The sequence below is a fragment of the Cebus imitator genome, unplaced genomic scaffold, assembly GCF_001604975.1.
Source record: "Cebus imitator isolate Cc_AM_T3 unplaced genomic scaffold, Cebus_imitator-1.0 Scaffold79, whole genome shotgun sequence".
Classification (NCBI taxonomy): Eukaryota; Metazoa; Chordata; class Mammalia; order Primates; family Cebidae; genus Cebus; species Cebus imitator.
This window is the reverse complement of record NW_016107394.1, coordinates 5,530,963-5,549,927: the sequence shown is the minus strand read 5'-3', so window position 1 is coordinate 5,549,927 and position 18,965 is coordinate 5,530,963. Positions and strand designations below refer to the sequence as shown.

Here is an 18,965-nt window from a genome sequence, read left to right as displayed (position 1 = left end):
AAAGGTGCTGGGTGGGGGCAGCCTGTGTAAGGGTTACTATTACCCCCTCACCCCTGCAGAGCATAGCTCCTGCTCTAACCTCTGTTGGGGAAGTGGACCATGCCTGCCCAACTACTCTCCCTCTAAGGCCCAGCTTACCCATTACCAGGAAGGAAAGGACCCACTGCAGCACTGAGATGACCTGTAGTTGCTTTTCCACCTTGGACCTATTGATCCAGGTGATGGAGAAGAGGTCCTGGAGGGCGGAGAGGATGCTGGAGCCAGTACCTACGGCAGAGGGCAGATGTCAGTCTATTGTCACCCTTCACTTCAGCTATGTGGTCACTAGTACAAATTCCACCTCCCACAGGTACCCTTCTAGATGTGAAAAGAGCATCTGCTATAGAATCAGACAGCCCCGCGTTCAGATCCTAGCCCCCAACCCCATGGCTTTGTTACTCTGGGCTGTTGGCATACTTCCCTGTGCTCTAGTTTCTATAGATACACAATAGGAATGGTATCCTACCAGAGGGTCATTCTGGAGACTACATGAAGTATCTAAAGAGACTAGTCCCAGGGCTGGGCCTGGGGAAATCTCTCGTAATTACCAGTTCTCTTCCGTCCCCTCCACCCCAGTCAAACTCCTGTCCTTTATCTGGATCTAGTACAAATATTTAATCTTTCCTATCTGTCTGTGAGGCCAAGGACAGAGGTTCAACATCCAATTTGCAATGTTTTTTTTTTCCAAGTGTACTTTGAGCATCCCCAACCCCTGCCCTACCTCCTGTATGTCCCGGACTAATACCTCTTCTCCAAGGAGGTGAATCCTCTTGTCCCCACCCCCAATACCACTGATTGCCACACCACTACCACTTTCAGAGAGATTTACATCTTCAGCTTCACCTCAGTGCACAAAGCGTGGGGCCCAGAAAGGAGTCAGGTGGGAGCCTTTGCTTCTCCAAAGGACCCAGTGGCCAGTGAGCTTTAGGCAGCATGAAGGACACTGAGGGCTGTAATTACATTTGCTATCAAGCAAGTGCCAAGCCTGGAATTCAGGACGAGATGTCCCAACTTAATTGGCTTGGTGCCCCCAGGATGACGCTCTAGACTCCAGCAGCTGATGGGCAGTGAGGACAGGAGCCTGGTGACTGCAAGAGATGGCACTGGAAAAGAGCATGGGTAAAGGTTCCTTACCCATACCCCATTCCTTCCAGCAGCTGAAACAGTAGGCCACCTCGAATCCCTCTTTGCTGAGCCCCCAGTACATGCCCTTTGTTCAACATATCTTCACCAAGAGCCTACTGTGTGCCCATCAAACATTCCTTCATACCATCTACTCCATGCAAGGCCCAGAGTGCAGATGAATTAGTCACAATCTTGTCCTTGAGGGTCTCATAACCTTTCAACTTAGCATGTAAGCTGGGAGCAGGGAGAGAGAGGGATTTAGGGGGCTACACTGAAGCCTTTGCTTTTCTTTAAAATCTGTAGAACAAAGCTGCAGCCAAGTTTAGAAAGAGACCTACCCTTATCAAGTTAACAAATGCTTTGACTTTTAGGAGGAAGGTAGGAAATGCTAGGCCTCAAGATGGCCCCTTTCCCTGGAGGAAAGAGGCTTGGTTTAGCAGAAGAGTTAAACCTAGGTTCAGACTTTGGTTCCATTCACTATGTGACCCCAGGCAAGCTTGCAGGGCTCACTGCCATATACTCAGTGCATAAACTGGGTGCTCAGTAGCATTTAATAACTTCACAGGCATAACTGGAGTGGAGGCGGCAGGATGTGAACTCACAAAAGCATATAAAAAGGCTGGGCCACAGAGCCATTCCAGATGTCTGCCTCATAATAGCTCCTTCACCCACTTTATAAAAATTCTACCTTCATAGGACTTTCCCATCTCCAGAGTTGCCCAACAATCCATCCTAGAGCCTGAGGGCCCTCTGGGGTCATCCAGTATAGCCTAATTAGACAGCCAGGGAGACTGAGGCTCAGAGACAGGAACTGACTGGCCCAGGGCTACCCAGGTAGTAGGCAGCAGAGCCAGGACTGAAACTCAGTATTCCTGACCCTGCTTAGAGGATCTCCCCCTTCCTCAGAGCAGCTGCTGAGTGCAAACGCTCTATACACAGGACACAGTGGGAAGGTAATGCTCAAGCCCTGGTCAGCCTGTCCATCAGTGGGGCCTAGACAGATGAGTTCATCGCATGCTTATCCTTGAGGGTCTCATGACCTTTCACCTTCACCTACAAGTGGGGACAGTCCTGAGTGAGTATAAAAGGGAGGGAAGTGAAGTCCAAGCATAGGCTTGAACCCTTGGTCCAAGGACTGGAGACGGCCAAGTCATCTTCCAGCAACTGGCTCTGCCTCCTGAGCCATGGCCTCCTGCTTCACTTGGGGTTGGTTAAATGGCAGGTGAGTTCCTGCTCCATCTGAGGCAGGCTGGATGCCCTGGCTAGACAGAAGACAAAATGTACTCTAGTACTTTCCTACTCAAAGTGTGGTCTGGGAAGGGCAGCATCAGCATCACCTGTGAGCAGGTTAGAAATGCAGGACCTTGGGCTCCAGACTGGATCTACTGAATCAAAATATGCATTTTAACAAGATCCCCAGGTGATTAAGTCTGAGAAACACCACTATAAGTGCTTCAGTCCAAAGACTCAGGTAGGGGTGAGGGACAGCACTGGGGAACACCACCTTCTACTCCGCACAAAAAAAAGGCAATGGACGCCTTCTCGTGGCTGACTGCTTCCTGTTGCAGACAGGCCCCTGAAGCCAGAGGTTTGAGGGGTGCTTAGGGAATAGGTGCCCTGCGAGTCAGCTTATCAAGCTCCCAACCTTGGCGCCAGGGCCAGATCCTGTCCAGCTCTCCTGCTTGGAGGAGGAGTACAGAAATTTCACTGATGACATATCCTGAACTGAAACAACCGAGAAGACCCAAAAATTCATCATAATGTCTAATTCAAATCTTTCTGCTAAGCTTATTAGGTGTCTTAAAATTAGGTAAAGTCATAGTGCAGGAAACACACACCACCTAGTTCAACCCTCACCCCATTGTATAGACTGGAAACTGAGGGCCTGTGGGAGTCTCACAAGTCCCACAGCAAGGTGGGTTAGAGCTCAGGCTTTTCCCACACTGCTCGTTTGGGTCTCACCCTGGCTTATCCAGCCCCAACTACCACCCACAGCTTGCTCTGCTAACAAGTGGAAAATGCAGTCTACCAAGTGAACCCTCACTTCTTATCTGCCTGGGCAACTGTACTGGGACTGCTGCAAGGTGGTGAGCTCTAGGTCCCAAATACCAAATGCCAAGTGCTTCTATGGGGGTCAGGGTAGGGAGGCTCCTGGAGAGGGAGCTAGGAGGACTGCTCCTCTGCATTCTCAGGCCCAGGCCTTCTCAGACAATCCCAACCTGGCTGACCATGGAGCCCAGGCCTGGGACCTGGCCTGGCCATGGATGTTGAACCCCATGTGGGCCAGTAGGAGCCCCCAGTCCACGTAAGAAATATTCTAGGTAGAGGCCTTCCCTGCTTTGCTCACTTGAAGATTCCCTCACAATGAGATAAAGCAACAAATCCTTCAAAACCCAGAGAGGTTTCGAACCTATCTAGGGCAGCATGTCTTCCAGGAAGCCTTTGGAAAGAGAAGGCCTTTCCTTCTCTGGGATGATAAACTCTAAGGTCTATGCAAGCCTGGAATTGCCAGAGGCCATCTTACCACCTGTGAAGATAACCTATTTGAAGATAAAGTGAGACCTGCACAATGGAGAAACAAGAGAGAGAGTCCTCTTCAAGGCATCCATAGCCCCTGACCTTGTACTAAGTGCTGATTACAAGCTGATTCTGCATCACACTAGAAACTGCCTGAGGGCCAGGCCTGGGTCTGATCCTTATCTGGATCCCTAGTGCCCTGGCAGCCCCAAGGGGGTACTCTGGCCTCTCCTCAGGCCCCTGAGCTCCCTCTCTGCAGGGCTGAGTGACAGGTATGATGCACAAGAGGCCCATAAAGCTTTGGGACCCCCCCCCCCGCCCATGCCCTTGCACAGGCACTTGGACTCCTATGAGTTTGGCATCAACACCCCATTCTGATGGTGACACTGGGTGAAAGTCACTCAGCCGGAGGCTGGCAGAGCTGAACTAAATTCAGGCCCAACCTCCAGGCCTGCATCTGCCCCGATGTTGTGGGTTTCCCAGTTCCTTCTCTATGCTTCCCACAACATAGCAGGGGGAAGTGGTAGGGAGCTCAGAGGGGAAAGGGATAAATGAATAACCTGTTTTCCTTCAGAGGGGTAGGTCAGGAGCAGGCATTTTCTACATCAGGTAAAGTGGCAGCAGGAGTTGGGGTTCTAGTCTCAGCTCTGCCACCAACTCCCATGCTAAGTCTCCTCACCTCTCTGGGCTTCAGTTTCCCCATCTATGAAGTGGGGGTAAGGAGGGTGAAGTCTGTGATCTCTAGCATCTACCCTCCTGAGGACTCCTGGCAGGGTATTTGGGACTTAGAGCTTACCACCTTGCAGCAGTTCTGGTATAGTTGCTCAGGCAGATGGGAAGTCAGGGTTCGGTTGGGCACCCCCAGGCCACTGCTAGCCCTTGCCACCTGGCTGTCAGTACTTCCTCTGCCCCAGCTGTGGCTGAGAGGAGCCCAACAGAAGCTGGTGGGGATGTCGATGCTGCAATCAGATGCCACCACATGCCCCCACCTTCACACCCTGTCTGACTGTTCGTGACTCCAGAGGAGGGCCACCAGGGAGCCTCAGCATCCAGCTGAGTCCCAGCTCCAACCTGCTCCCTCACCACACCCGCACCCTCTCTGCACACTCCCACAGCACCAGTGTCACTTTACTTGGCTATCCCACTGCCAGTGACTCTTGGGTGCCAGGACTTGGTACCTGATTTGTCTGTGGTAAAAGGAGCTCATAGAGGTTTACTGCATGGTTGAGCAAATCCGTAAGTAAATCCAGAGCTACCTCAGAGGCAGCTATAGGCCTGGATGCCCAAGTTAGACTGGGCTACCTGGCAGGAAGCCAAGCCAGCCCTATCACTGAGGACCAACCCCAGAGATGGGGGATGAGCCTTTCTTGCCCTCCCTAGGCACAAGTTTCCCCGCCTATAAAGGGAACACAACCCTGCTACCTATAGGTGTCTTTGTTTTGTGGGGGGAGATGAGACAGGCTGTAGGGGAAGATTCCCAACAACTGACTCAAATAGTTGCTCCCGGGCAGCACTTGCTTTACACAGCTCATTTGCTCCTACATTTGGGGAAGGCAGAGGGAGTAGAGCTGACAGTGAGACCCGGAGCAGCTCTCTTACCACCCAGAAAGTAATCCACTTCTCCTGTGTCTATGTGGGGTTTTACCGTCCCAAAGCACTCTCTGGGAAGGCAGACAAGGGGAGGACTGGTAATCCGCTTCACAGAGAAGGAAACTGAGGTGAGGTGAGGCCAAAAGATTCAAAACCACTTGCTTGATGTCAGGGTGTGGGAGCCAGGACTTAAGGCAGGGATTCAGGCTCCTGGTCCCCCATCACCTCTACAATGCCATGCTGTTGAAGGCTGGCCCCACTAAACAAGCCAGCTCATACCCAAACTTCAGGAACACAGCCTGGCAAAGCCCTTTCTGTCCATATCATGCTTAAAGTCTCATGGGGATGTTCTGGTGAGACTGGCAGTACAAGGAGTGTGATTCCTCCCTACCCCCCAACCCATGTGCTTCCAAGCAGCCCTCAGACCCAGGGCCCAGTGCAGGGCTGGAGTGTTGAAGGGTGTCTATGAGTACCTCTTTGCCCAATATCTGATATCAAAGTGACAAGGAAGGCCACACCTCGGGGCTGATGAAACCCAAGTTTTCTGGGCTTCCTCTTACATGCCTGAGGGCAAAAGTATCTGAGCCCAAGCCCCTAAATCTGTGAAAGAAGGCCCTGAACTAGCTCTGCCCCTGCCTGGCTCTGTGAGCTCAGGCAAGTCACCTAACTGTAGCTTTGGTTTTCTCATCTGTAGGATGAGGGTCATAATCCCCACCTCACAGAATTTTTGGGAACATTACATTTTAAAATGTGTGTAAGGCGCATGCGGCATTTGTTAGGTGATTAAGCAGTGGCTACTGGCATTGCTCCTCCCACCTCCAGAGAGGGAAGGGGTATACATAATGAGAAAGCAGAGTTTTTCCAGAGGCGCATGGCCATAGGTGTGTGTTAAGAGAAGAGGTCGCAGAGTGATGGTAGTGCAGAGGAGGCTCCAAGGAGACCATGAGACTTTGCCAGGGCCCCAAAGACAAGATCTAGGGGACAAAGAGGAGGGAAGTGGGCAATGTGGTGGGGGAAACTGCTGGAACAAAGCCTTGCAGGGAGTTCTAATGAGGCAGACCCAAATATTCAAGAGCCCAGAAAGCGGGGTGCATGACTGCCCGAAATAGAAGCTGAGAATAAACAAGTTGGAATGAGTGGTCAAAGGTGGCTTCCTGGGGGAGGTGGGTGGGTAGGGACAGAGTAAGACCCAAAGCATAGAGCACATACAAGGTACTAAGCTCTAATACTAGTCCTGGGAAAGGTAGTGAGCACAGCAGATGATGTCCTGCCTATTAGGATGCTTAACTTCTGCTGAGGGAGAAATAAAAAAACCTCTGTATTAATGCATGATGTAACATCAGACAGCAATGAGAGCTATGAAGAAAAATAATTTGGGGCAATGAGATAGAGAGAGGGGTAGGAGGATCCCTGGCCTATGGAGAAGAGGCCCTGAGCGCACATGGGGAAGCAGTGGTAGACAGAGAATGTGGGCAGCTCACACTTCTGAACAGCCCACACTGCTTCCTCTACCCACCTCCACACTGCTATCTGGCAGGGGGCATGCCAGCCTGGAGAAGGTGCAGAGAACGGGGACCGTGAGTCAGAAGAACCCGGACCCTAACTCATAGGAAGTGGCCTGGATGAATCACTTCCTATACAAGCTTCAGCTTCCTCATCTGTACAGTGGGGCTAATACCTACCTCGCCAGATTGTTGTGGGAATTAAATGAGATAATGTATAGGCAAGAGTTCATAAAAAGTAAAGACTGTATGAATGCTGGTTAATTACCAAGTAAGCCTCGGTGTCCTCTCTTGTTTGATGTGTAAAATAATCCCTGCCCTGCCTAGGAACAGAGGCATAGGTGACAGGCTGACTTAGGATTCAAACCCTGGCTCTGATTCTTACCTGCAGTGAGACCTTGCAAGTCACTCCCCCGCAACCAGGACTCAGTGTCCTCCTTAGCTTTAATCCAGGATTGTCATGAGGAATCTAATTAACTTATGGAAAAGGGCTAAACAGAGTGTCTGGCATGAATGTAAGAGAGCCAGAAAGATGCCAGCGAGCTAAGAGAGGTGCGAACAGCCTCTTGGGCTCCTTGAGGTGGCGGGGGGGGTCACTCTGTCCACATGCCCAACCCCAAGGATGCCACACCTGGGTCCATCTGGACCTAATGTCTGCCCTGGGTCTAGGTAAGTGAGAAGGTCACCCCCAAGTTACCCCAAAGGGGCAAGGACAAGTTGCATGCAGACAGAGAAAGCAAATAGAGTTTTTTAAGAGGTGCATGGTCACAGGTTCTATGTCATGAGAAGAGGTAGCAGAGTGGGGGTCAGTACATACTGTCCCCTGGCGGACTCTTCCAGCCCCACGGAGGTCTAGGAAGTCAGGCCAAGTGCCAAAGAGATGAAAGTTCATCAAGGCTGGAGGTGAGGTCTCTTCCAGGCTCCTCCAGGCAGGTACCTTTCAGTGGGAGTCCACACACATGATGATGAGAGGCCCATCATGGCAAAGCTGCCATCTCTGGAGGGTTATGCCTGCTTCTATTAGAATCCCATGCCAGGACTGGGTTCCCGCAAGCCTCACACAAGAAGCTGTCTCCACTTGGTGCCTCACCATGTGCTCAGCCAGAGACTCCTTCCTCCAGGAAGTCTCCCCACACTCTCTGACACGCCTGCAGTGCCTCCAGGTAGAGTTCTATTGCTTCCAAGTCTTGTTTGGTCAGTCTTTTAGCACACGCTTACCAGGCATCTGCCAGGCACTGAGCACTGGCCTGCTAGAGACCAACCTGTTCACTCTTTCTCTAGAAAGTTTTCCTTCTTCTCTGCCTAGGTTGGACTGACCACATCCCTGCCTGTCCCAACTCACCCCTGTACTCAGCCCTTTCTCATTATGGTAAAAGGTATGTGTATGTGTTTGCAGGGACCATGTCTCATTCATCCGGGCCCTGGTACTCAGCACAGAGTCAGGCACAGAGAAGGTCCTCAATCAATGTTTACTGAATGACTGATTGCTTAATAAACAGGGCCTAGACAAAGACAGAAACAAGTCCACCCACAGCTGACTGACCTGTGCCAGGACAGAGGGTCAAGCAGAGCTTTCCGGGAAATCAGGAGGGAAATGTCTTCTCCAGCTGGAGAGTGGTTAATGTCTGGGCAACAGTGGAAGGCCCCAGAGGAAGGGAGAGAGAAGGGTGAAGGCCAAACACTAACATTCACACCAGTGCTTTCTAAGTACGCTTTACATGCCAGGCTCCACACCAGGAGGGGAGCTTCTAGACCCTGCCTCTCCTCTGCTTCTTGGGCATCTGCTAGAGGCTGAGTTCTGCTCCTGGGCTGTCCACCCCAGATATGGCTGGGAGACAAGGCTGCAAACAATTATAACAAAGGGTCATTCAGGACCAGGAATGCAGGGAAAACCCCCAACCCCCACAGGAGGGTGTTCTTATGGATGCCTTCCAGGAGGAAGGTACAGGGGCAGAACCCCAGATAGTAGAGTTCTGCAAATAGCATTGCAAAGGCCCGAAAATGAGAGAGAGAACAAGTTTGAGGAATTAACTGCAAGTAGTTTAGCCAGACTGCAGCACAGACTGTGTGAGTCTAGTTGGAAAAGACAGGTCGAGGAGTCCTGGCCTCTATGTTGAAGGCATAGAAGACAGCAGACAGCCAGTCACAGCCCACTCCCTCCACTGGTACCTAAGAGCCCTAAGACAGCTAGCTAGCCATCTACCTGGTCCCAAAACGCCAGTGAGTTATTTTCTGGAAAGACTAATAATCCCCTTTAAGGGTTCTGTTTTGCAAATGAGGTATCCTTGAAGCAGGACCCACTGGGACATCTGGCCCAAAGGAGAAGCCAAACTACTAGAGAGTCAGCACACAGCTATGGTAGGTGTGCCAGGTGGGAAGTGGGCTGTCAGTCCTCAGGGCCTGCTGCAGGGAGCTAGGCTGAGGATCTGTAGACTTGCTGGGCCCCTAAGCCTCTTCCTCCCCTCTCTAGGTTTCCTCATTAGCATTAAATTAGGAAGTTGCTGCTAACTAGGGCCGTCTGTGCTCTGCTAGAATCCACTAATGAATTTTTATCCACAGATCACCCTAAAGGGAATATAAGCCCCTCCTCGGGCTACTCCATACACCTGGGTTTCCATCTATTCGGTTTTCATCAAGTAGGACAGAGTTCCTAGAGGTAGAGTCAAGGAAGTGAGGCTCTTAGGATGCCATGTTTCTGAAACCGAACATGGAGCTACATCCAGGACCCTGGACATGATTGCTGAGGACCCCAGGGACCCGCTTTCCCTACCCCCACCCACCGTGACCTAACACATTCAAAAAGTAGCTACTGCAGTGGAAGGGGTTACCATGGCAACACTACCAGCTTGTAGGTATGTCACCAAGGAATCTCCAAAATATGTCCCCATCGCAATACATGGGCAAGCATGGGAGACAGGTTCTTCAGGGGCACTTACCTTGGTCCCAAGTGGATGACTGCACCATTTTCACAAGGAGAAGCTGAGGACAAGAATAAGGAGGTGGCTGACCTCAAGGGTCCCACAGCAATTAGGGACATGACTGGAATCACATTTCTACAGCAGGGATGAAGGGAAGCCAAGGGGGTCATCTCAACCAGTCCTTCTCAATGTGCAGATGAGAAGGCTGAGGCCCCAAGAGGCAGGGTAATGCCTAAGGTCACATGGGAAGCAGATGCAGGGCTTGGAATGGCTAATTCTGCTCTCACAAGAAAAGGAGCTGTATTTCCAATTTCTATTGATTTCCCTGAAAGGTTCACAGGTTTACCTCTCTGCGTCTGCACCATAATCTGGACAGATTCTTTTGACACTTCTACTCATTTCATAGATGAGGAGACTGAGAGTCGGGAAGGGTAGTGGTTTGCTGAGGCTGCAGAGTAGGTCAGTGGCCAAGCAGGGGCTGAACAGAGCCCAGGCCTGACTCCTAGCCCTGGGTCCTGCCCATGAGGCCCTCGAATCAGCCAACAGCTCCATAGAGGAGGCCCTCAAAGTGCTGAAGGCCAAGAAACTAACTGCACCAGGCTCCTTTCCTATGAGCTCTCAAGTCTTCCTCCTGCTGCAGACGTAGGTGAGCCACCACAGGCCTGAATCCAGCATCCTCTCTGTCTCTTGTCTCTGGCTCTCAGTACACTAGGACCTCAGCCTCGGTTGGTCACTCAGAGGCCCTGAAGTCAGTCTGTCTCTCCTATCCAAATCTCATGCCTGTATTTATGCTATTTCCTGTACCTGAATATTCCTGCTTGTCTTGCTAATGTCTATTCATCTTTCCAGATCCAGACTGAATGTCGCCTCTTCCAGGAAGACTTCCCTGACCTCAGGGTGATTAACCTCCCCTCTCTCCATTGCTAAGGTCACTCTGCACAGTCATCTTGTGTACATCCCCCGATCTCACTTCCTCAAAGGCAGGGACTGCAGCTGACACACGGAAGGAGCTCAGTCAATAAACTAAAGGATCCACACCCCAAGTCCCTACCTCAGTGAAGTCTTCCTGGATGCCCTAGAGCAGGGCCTGCCACTCTCCACAGTATTGGAGGCCTGTTGTATGTGTAACACAGGACAAATGGCAAGGACTAACATGAATGTCACAAGTTCACAAAACCCTCCATCCTTGAGAATCTGAGAATTCTGACTCTATTTTCTAGATAGGAGTGAGATTCTCAGAGAATTAAGCCCCCTAGCCATATCCCAGACAAAAGGCCTGGAATCCTGGCTCTTTGGCTTCTAATAAGCCTTGGGAAGTGGTAAGGGTGGCTATGGTGAGCCTGGCTCTGCCCACTTGCCACTTAGCCATGGAGCCAGCTCCTTGCCAGACTGTGGGTACCTCAGGGCAGGGAACAGCTGCAACCTCAGCACGCAGCACAGGAGGTTATAGGTACAGAGAAGGCCCAAGGAAAGCTCAAGGAATCACACTGAAGCTAAAAGCAGGGCTTCCTCCAAGAGGAATGGGGCAGTCCCATTAATGATTCCTTCATTCAACAAATACTAAAAAAAAAAAAAAAATAAAAAAAAAAAAAAATAAAAATAAAAATAAAAAAAAAAACAAATACTAAGTACCTATTACCAGTGCCAGGCACTGTGCTATATCCTGGGGTCACAATACTGAGAAAGATAGACAAGGTTCCTGTTCCCAAGGGACTGATATTCTTCTTTCTGATTGTTCTTTTTGTTTTGTTTTGAGATGAAGTCTCGCTCTGTCACCCAGGCTGGAGTGCAGTGGCACAATTTCGGCTCACTGCAAGCTCCTCCTCCTGGGTTCAAGCGATTCTCTTGCCTCGGCCTCCCTAGTAGCTGGGATTACAGGCACGTACCACCACACCTGGCTAATTTTTGTATTTTTAGTAGAGATGGGGTTTTACCATGTTGGCCAGGCTGGCCTCGAACTCCTGACCTCAAGTGATCCTCCCACTTCAGCCTCCTAAAGTGCTGGGATTACAGGCATGAGCCATGGCACCCAGCCAACCAAGGGATTGATATTCTTTTTTTTTTTGAGACAGTCTCACTCTGTCGCCCAGGCTGGAGTGCAGTGGTCTGATCTAAGCTCACTGCAACCTCCACCTCCCAGGTTAAAGCGATTCTCCTCCCTCAGCCTCCTGAGTAGCTAGGATTACAGGCGCACGCCACCATACCCGCCTCATTTTTGTATTTTTAGTAGAGACAGGGTTGTGTTAGCCAGGATGGTCTCAATCTCTTGACCTCCTGACCTCCTGATTCGCCCACCTGCCTTAGCTTCCCAAAGTGCTGGGATTACAGGTGTGAGCTTTTATGGGGAGACAACTGCTTAAACATATAAGCACACATGAAAATTTAGGTAGTGATAGGGGCTATAAAAATAAAACAAGATGTGGTGGTTGAGAGTGGCTCTCTAGATGGGGTGGCCAGGGAATACCTCTGAGAGGAGACTGAATGTTCTAAAGCCAGCCATGCAAAGACCTGGGCAGAAAGGCAGCATATTCAAAGGCCCTGAGATAAGACTGAATTGGGAGTCATGCTGCAGGAACAGGAAGACTGCCGTGTGTCTGCAGCATAGTGGGTGACATGGTAGGAGAGGAAGTTGTGAGGCAGTGGGGACTGTTCAGATGGGGCTTCCTTCATAGGCCAGGAGGAAGAGTTTGGAAAGTCTGAAGGGTGACTGGGTGTGGGGAGGGAGCAACTGGAAGTTCAGCTGGCAGCCAAAGCTCTGAGGGATCTTGGTTTCTCTAATTGACTAGGGCAAGCTTGATAAGGGATAAGCTGCCACTCACATCATGGAGACCACAGGGCAACCTTCACTCATTGAGCAAATTGTTGAGAACCTACAAAGCACAGAGCTCTGCACTCAGCCCTTCATGGCCTCACCACCCTTTGGTTTAAGGAGTCAGGCCACAGACTGGGAGATGGATCTGGGTTCTAGCCTGGCTTTGATAACCCTGGGAAAGTCCCCTCTTTCCGGGGACCCCAGTGATCCCATCTGCAACATGAGGGTTGGGCCCAATCCAGCACTAGTTTTTACAACTCAAGTACTTGCTGTTGAATTTGAGGGCAGGAGGGTGGAGGTGGGGCAGGATTTCAACACTGGCAATTGAGTCACTGAGCCTGTTAATACAACATTACTCTTGGCCCTCAGTTTCCAGCCTAGATGAGCCCTTGGTAATACAGCCCCAAAGTGGCCTCTGTGCAGCTGGGGAAGTGATGTAGGTGAGGCGGGGAGCTACACAGAATTGGAGAGGGGAGAATGAGAGAGAACAATAGAGAGAGCATGAGAGGGGAGCATTGGAGAGAACACTCTATGTTGTCATCCTATGACTTTGGACTAGGTTAGGTGACTGTCAATCCTCAGTTCCCAGTTACCCCCAACAATCTAGCCACTTAGTTTCAAGCACATCTATAGTGATGTAGGACTCCACCCTCACCCACCCCAGCCTGCTGTAGTCCTCAACAGCTGTCAGAAAGGACTCATTAAACAAAACTTGCATCCATCATCCCACTCCTGTTTCTAGCCTCGCTCTTCGAACCCTCACACAACAAATCAGCTCAGAATTTTACTGGGACCACCATCATCTCATGCTGGGTCCTGTGCTGAACCCTGAGGATACAGACAGGTATCAGAGGGCTCATCTAAATGAAGAGTCCCTAGTCCAAAGGCAAGGATGACGAATAGGATATATATCCCTCCTGACCTGATGAACTCTGTAGCTTCCATGCCTGGCATAGGACAGCCCTCCAAAAATTAGGAAATATCAATACAGACTCCTGCTTCACCAGCATGCACCCACCTACCCACCCCCCCACAGCTGGCCTCTTTTTTTGGCCAAAAAACCAGATGCCAAGGTATCTATTTCAATCTCTCACCCATCACAGGACTTCCCTTCACAGAATCCATGGTCTCTCCTTGAATACTGTAACTGACAGGCTGTTCACCAGCTCAGAACAGTGGGACCTTATCTGCAGAGGCAAACTAGGCCACTGGAGAGTATCTTCAAGGACCAAGGATGTAGAAAGCAGGTCTAATGGAGATGCCCAGATAACAAAATGTGCTTCAGTGCCCTCCCCTACTCCACCCAATCTTTCACCAAAGTAGATCCCAGAAAGCTAAACTGACTGGTTTACATTTCATACCAGCCCTTCCTACCTGCCGTGGTGTACATTCCTTGCACCCAGTTTTAAAAAAAAAAAAGTTTTCAAGATCTGATAAAAACATGGAGGAATGTTCCTGACATGATATTAAGTGGCTTGGTTAAAACCAGTCGCTAGAGTACAAGTTCTCCTGAGTTACAAACTCTAAGTCAAAAACATGACAGCCAGGGTCACTGGCTCCTGGAAGACACAGCTCCTAGCCTGCGGATGGCAGAGCTGAGGGAATGGGATCTCCAGGAAGTAGTACCACAGAGAACATTCCTATCCTACCATCTAGTGCAAAAACATCTTTAAATGCATGAACACAGGCAAGTCCCTTCATTCCCAAAGGACATCAAAGGACAGAGGGAACAGAAAAGGACTCAAGTGAGAGAAGGGGCTGTCAGAGGCTACTGCCAGGGTGCATGGGGCAGCTCAGGCTACTTGCCCCGGAGACAGGGTAGCAGCTGTGTATCTCTTCAAGGGCAACAAGCAGCACCCACACCAAGAGAGGCAGATAACCACAGCGATAGTCACATAAGGACCAATGACAATGCCCAGGTCACAGTTAAAGTGTGGTACAGTTGCAGGTGGGTTATTGCAACCACTAGATCATTATAAGTGATTCTGATTAACAGGAGAGAAACCTCAATGTTACATTAAGGGGGAGAAAACAAGATTCATAACTCTATAGCATGTCCTCAACTGTATCTATGCAATGTGTATAAAGAAAATAAGAAATATACTAAAATGCTAATAGGAAGCTATCTTTGGATAGTCGATTTACTAGAAATTGTTTGTCTATATTTTTCAAAATTCCCATAATTAGCAGGCTTTATTTTTATAACAGAGGTGGGTGGAGTAGGCGACTGTCACATTACTAAAGAAAAATCCATGTCAGAGAGGCTCAGAAAGCAGAATACAGACTTAGAAGGAGAGAGAGGGGCTTCATGCAAGACACACACGGACCAGGACGGCTGTGGTGACTTCCCAGGGTCTCCCGGGGTTAAGGTATCAGCTAAGGAAACCCTGGGCATGCTTCCTCCCAATTCAGTTTCTCCAACTCTAGGTAAGGGATGTGGGGGTTGGAAGAGCTGCTCTTCCTTGCATGGGAAAAGCTGCGGGGGGTGGGAGGGGGATTCACTGCAACTCTGCCAATTCACTGAGGACCTCAGTTACCCTGGAAGACATGCAGGGGCCTCCCCGCTGCGTTCTAAGCGTGCCAGGCTCAGAGTTGCTGCTGGGTGGGCTCCAGAGCCTGGGCGAGGGGATGGGCGTGGGCAGAGCAGGGCAGACACACCTGTTCCAGTCGGGCATGTCCCCGTCTGGTGGCTGTCTCAGGAGATTGCAAAACCCATGCCATCCTGCCCCATCCAGGGCACCTGGTGCAGGGAGATGGGACCACTCCCACCTCACGGATGAGGGAAACAAGCCGGGGGTGGTGGTGGACAGTGATGTAAAAGAAGTCGCCAAAACTGATGAGTGCCAGAGTGAAGGAACACGCACCCACCAGCCTGCCACAGGGCCCTTTCCAGAAAATCTTCTCGCAGGTCCATAACCCCAGGACGGAAGCTGCCCAGGCCTTGGAGCCCCCTGCGCGGTGGCGCTCACCCCGCTGACACTCACCCCATCTCCCAGACCCCTCGCGCGACAGCGAAGGTCCTCCGTGAGAGCGCTGGATAGGGTCAGCCTTGGCCCGACGCTCGCCGCGTAGGACCCCGGAGTAGGCGGCTATGAGGGTCTTCATGCTGAAGCCCGCCCCGTCACGGCTCCTCGGGAAGCCGCCTCACCCAGCGCCCTTGGCCCATGCCCCGGCCGCAGGGGCCAGGGTTTCGCGCAGAGCACTGGGGCACCGGGACGGCGCCGAGACTGGGCGGCTAGGACACCGGCAGCTGCGGCCGGCGGCCAGTGGTGGCGCCGGAGAAACAGCCTAGAGCCCAGCAGAGACGGCGACCACAGCGCTGGCGTCCCGGAGCGCCGCACCTTATCACCTCACAACCCGGCGGGCGGCGACGCAGAGGGCGGGGCGGGGCGGGGCGCGGCGCGGCGGGACTGGCCGTTCCAAGCCGCGGCCAAAGCCACTTGCTCGCGGGGGAACAACGTCTGAGGCTCGGCTCGGCGCGGGCCCAGAGCGGGCCGGCAGCCTGCTTGGCGAGAATCCAGGGAATGAGTGAGAGGTGAGCAGCTCTGAGCCCTCCTTCAAGGGAGCGCGCCCGGTTATTCCCGCTGCTCCCTCAGTCCGCCGCCGGGCGCTCCCCCGCGGAGATTGGTACGGCCCGGCGGCCGGTACCTGGGCGAGGAAAACCGAGCACGTGCAGCGCAGGCAAGGGCGTGCAGGGGCTCGGCCCTTTTCTCTTTTGGCTGGGCTGTACTTTGGCGGCAAAGATGCGAAGGTCGTGCTTTTGGTCACTGGTATCAGGATTAGTTAGATTGGGGCTGAGTGTCGAAACCACCCAAACTGCTTCTGGCTTTCTATCTCTTTATCAAGAAACCCCACAGAGCACTTATTCCCTTCTGGGTGCTGGAGACCCAGCCAGATTAGCCCAGGTTCTGCCCTTGGGATGCTCGCTTTGAGAGGGCGGCAGAGACAGCCACGCACAGTCACTGGTGACAACAGCTGAGACAAGCGAGAAATCAGGGGACTATGGAACCACAGAGGAGAGAGGACTCTGCCTTGGGGTGGGGGAAGTGGGGCTGGTGCATTTCCCAGAGAGGTTGGTGTACAGCAGTTTTGGAATCAGATAGACTAGGAGTCCAGTTCTTGCCCTGCCTCTCTTGAGCCTCAGTTTCCATATCTGTAAAATGGGAATAATAATTATTATTTTTGGGAGGTGCTTTGAGAAGTATATCAGGTAAGGTACAAAAAGAGCCTAGGTAGTGTCTGGCACATAGAAAGCTTCCAGAATTGTTTGCCTATTAATGGGTAGGAATTTTGCAGCTGGAGGATGTGAGGGCAAAGCAGAAAGATAGGCATAAAGTGTTAGAAAAGCCAGCATGTTTGGGGCAGGGCTGGGGACTCTGGAGTGGCTGGAGCCCAGCCACCTATCAAAAATGAGGCTAAAGTGGGAGGCGTGGGTGCTTGAACTGAGGGAGTCTTGGAGGTGCCACTTTTGAGACATCAGGGTAGAAGTTGAGTCTTGGGAGAGCTTTAGTAGGGAAATGACTGATCAGGTGAGTTTTAAGAGCCCTTAGCCATTGTATGGGAATTGGACAGGACAGGCTGTAGGCCAGGAGGGCAGTGGGGAGTCTGTGGGGCTGGGGGAATCCATGTGAGAGAGGATGAGCCTCTAGGCAGGGCAGTGGTAGAGGGAATGGAGGGAAGGCCTTGTCTAGAGAAGAGCATAGGAAGCGAGATCCACCAGAATGTGGTGGAGCAACTTGTTGGATGGGAGGCTCAGGGAGTGAGTGGGGACAACAAGCATGGCAGTGACAAGACAGATTTCTTAGGCATAGTTGGAACAGCTAGCTGTGGGTTCACAGCATAAGACTGTGGTCTGTATCATGTTCTCACAGGGAGAGGGGAGAATGACAGAAGTTAACAGGCACAGGGCAGCAGGTAATAAATGCCACTGGTGCAATCTAGAAACACTTCCGTTTGTTCAGTCCTCTCAAGGCCACAGGGATAAGTCTCTCAGACCCTGTCACTGGGCCCCAAGGCCTGAGTTGGCCAAGAGTAGAAAGAAAAGCATCCCAGGCAGTGGGTCTGGCATGTGTTGAGGCCGTGAGGCTGGAAAGATCTTAGTGCCTTTTAGGAAACTGAGGGTAGGCTAGTGGCATCCCACGTGTGGGGGATGGGGGGAGACATGGAGACTGGTATGTGCAAAGGCTGGGAGGTGGAAACAGGTGTGGTTTATTTTTGGGCAAGGAGGAGTGAAGCCAGGAGGAAGCTGAAGGTGCCAGTGAATCCTGGCATCCTCTCCTCAGAGAGGGTGCTCTTGGAAGCAAGACTCCTGCTGGCCTAGAAGATCCCAGTTCAGTCTGTGGCTTGTGCCTGCTCTGGAAATGTCTCCTGTGGAAGAGGCCTGGACTGGAACTCAGGGCCCACTCTCTCACCTTGAGCAAATCAGTGTCACTATCTTGTCTAGGTTTCAGTTTCTGCATCATGAAATGGAGGTGACAGTTTCTGTTTTGCTGACTTCACTTGAGTATTTGAGAATCAAGTGAAATTACAGCATGTAAGAGTGTTACCATTGTGCTGTAATGTAAGACATCATTGTCTTAAATGGCAAGACTTGGAGTTACCAAGGCCTTTTTGAAACATTCAGATCCCAAGTTCATCTCCTTCAGCACATTTTTGCTGTGCACCTTCTCTGAGCCCGGCCCTCATTAGGACACAGAGAGTAATTGGACTTAGTCCCTGGCTTCGAGGAGACCCAATCGAGAGATGGTGTCCTAAAGCCAATGATCCTAAGACCACCAGATTGTGGCACAGGGTAACATGGAAGGCAATGCCAAGATTGGCCTTTCCCCCTGTGCTGTCACTGTCTGCCTGCCTTTCCACGGGCCCAGGAGTTTCACAAGGGCAGGAACTTCATCACTTTGTATCCTAGTGTGGGCCTAGCTTGGCATAGATGCTTAGTTCAAGGTGGACTGCCCCCTGAAAAAGAATAGTAGAGTCATAGAGGAAGGGGAGGGAATGGTAAATTGGAAAGGTCAAGAAGAAGTGACATTGCCACAGGACCTGAGATGAGAAGTCTGATTCTGTAAGGCACAGGGGAAGGGGAAAGATGTCAGGCAGAGGTTATAGCATGGGCAAAGGCCTGGAGGTGGGAACTGTGAGCATCCTGGTGTGACTGGAAGAAAGATACAGGCAGAGGAGGGGTAGGAAGTGAAGCTGGAGACAGACAGGAAGTGAGGCTGAGGATAGGGACCAGATCTGAATGGTCTTGTGGGTTCCGCTAAGAAGCTTGGACTTCATCCTGTGGGGGATAGACCAAAGGAGGAGTGTGAGCAGAGAGGCACCTTGATCAGATTGGTGGACTAGAAAGATCAGCGGGGTTGGTGGTGCAGAGATGGGTGCTTAGGGAATAGGGCCATAAAATCTGGTGATCCCCAGCTTAGACCCTTCCCATGTGGGAATGTCTATGAGTGGATGCAGAGGCAA

At 51.4% G+C, this 18,965-nt stretch overlaps 1 protein-coding gene across 1 annotated transcript in view; it reads right to left on the bottom strand.

Annotated features, from left to right (window-relative positions):
* The window catches only part of DGAT2 (diacylglycerol O-acyltransferase 2), a 32,510-nt gene extending 16,633 nt beyond the window's left edge, over positions 1-15,877 (bottom strand). The window contains exons 1-2 of the mRNA XM_017533022.2: positions 15,488-15,877; positions 139-267 (exon numbers count right to left, since the gene is read on the bottom strand). Coding sequence (XP_017388511.1) covers positions 139-267; positions 15,488-15,608 — 250 coding nt within the window. The 5' untranslated portion in view covers positions 15,609-15,877. The remainder of the gene's footprint in view (positions 1-138; positions 268-15,487) is intronic.
* Between the last annotated feature and the right edge of the window lie 3,088 nt (positions 15,878-18,965).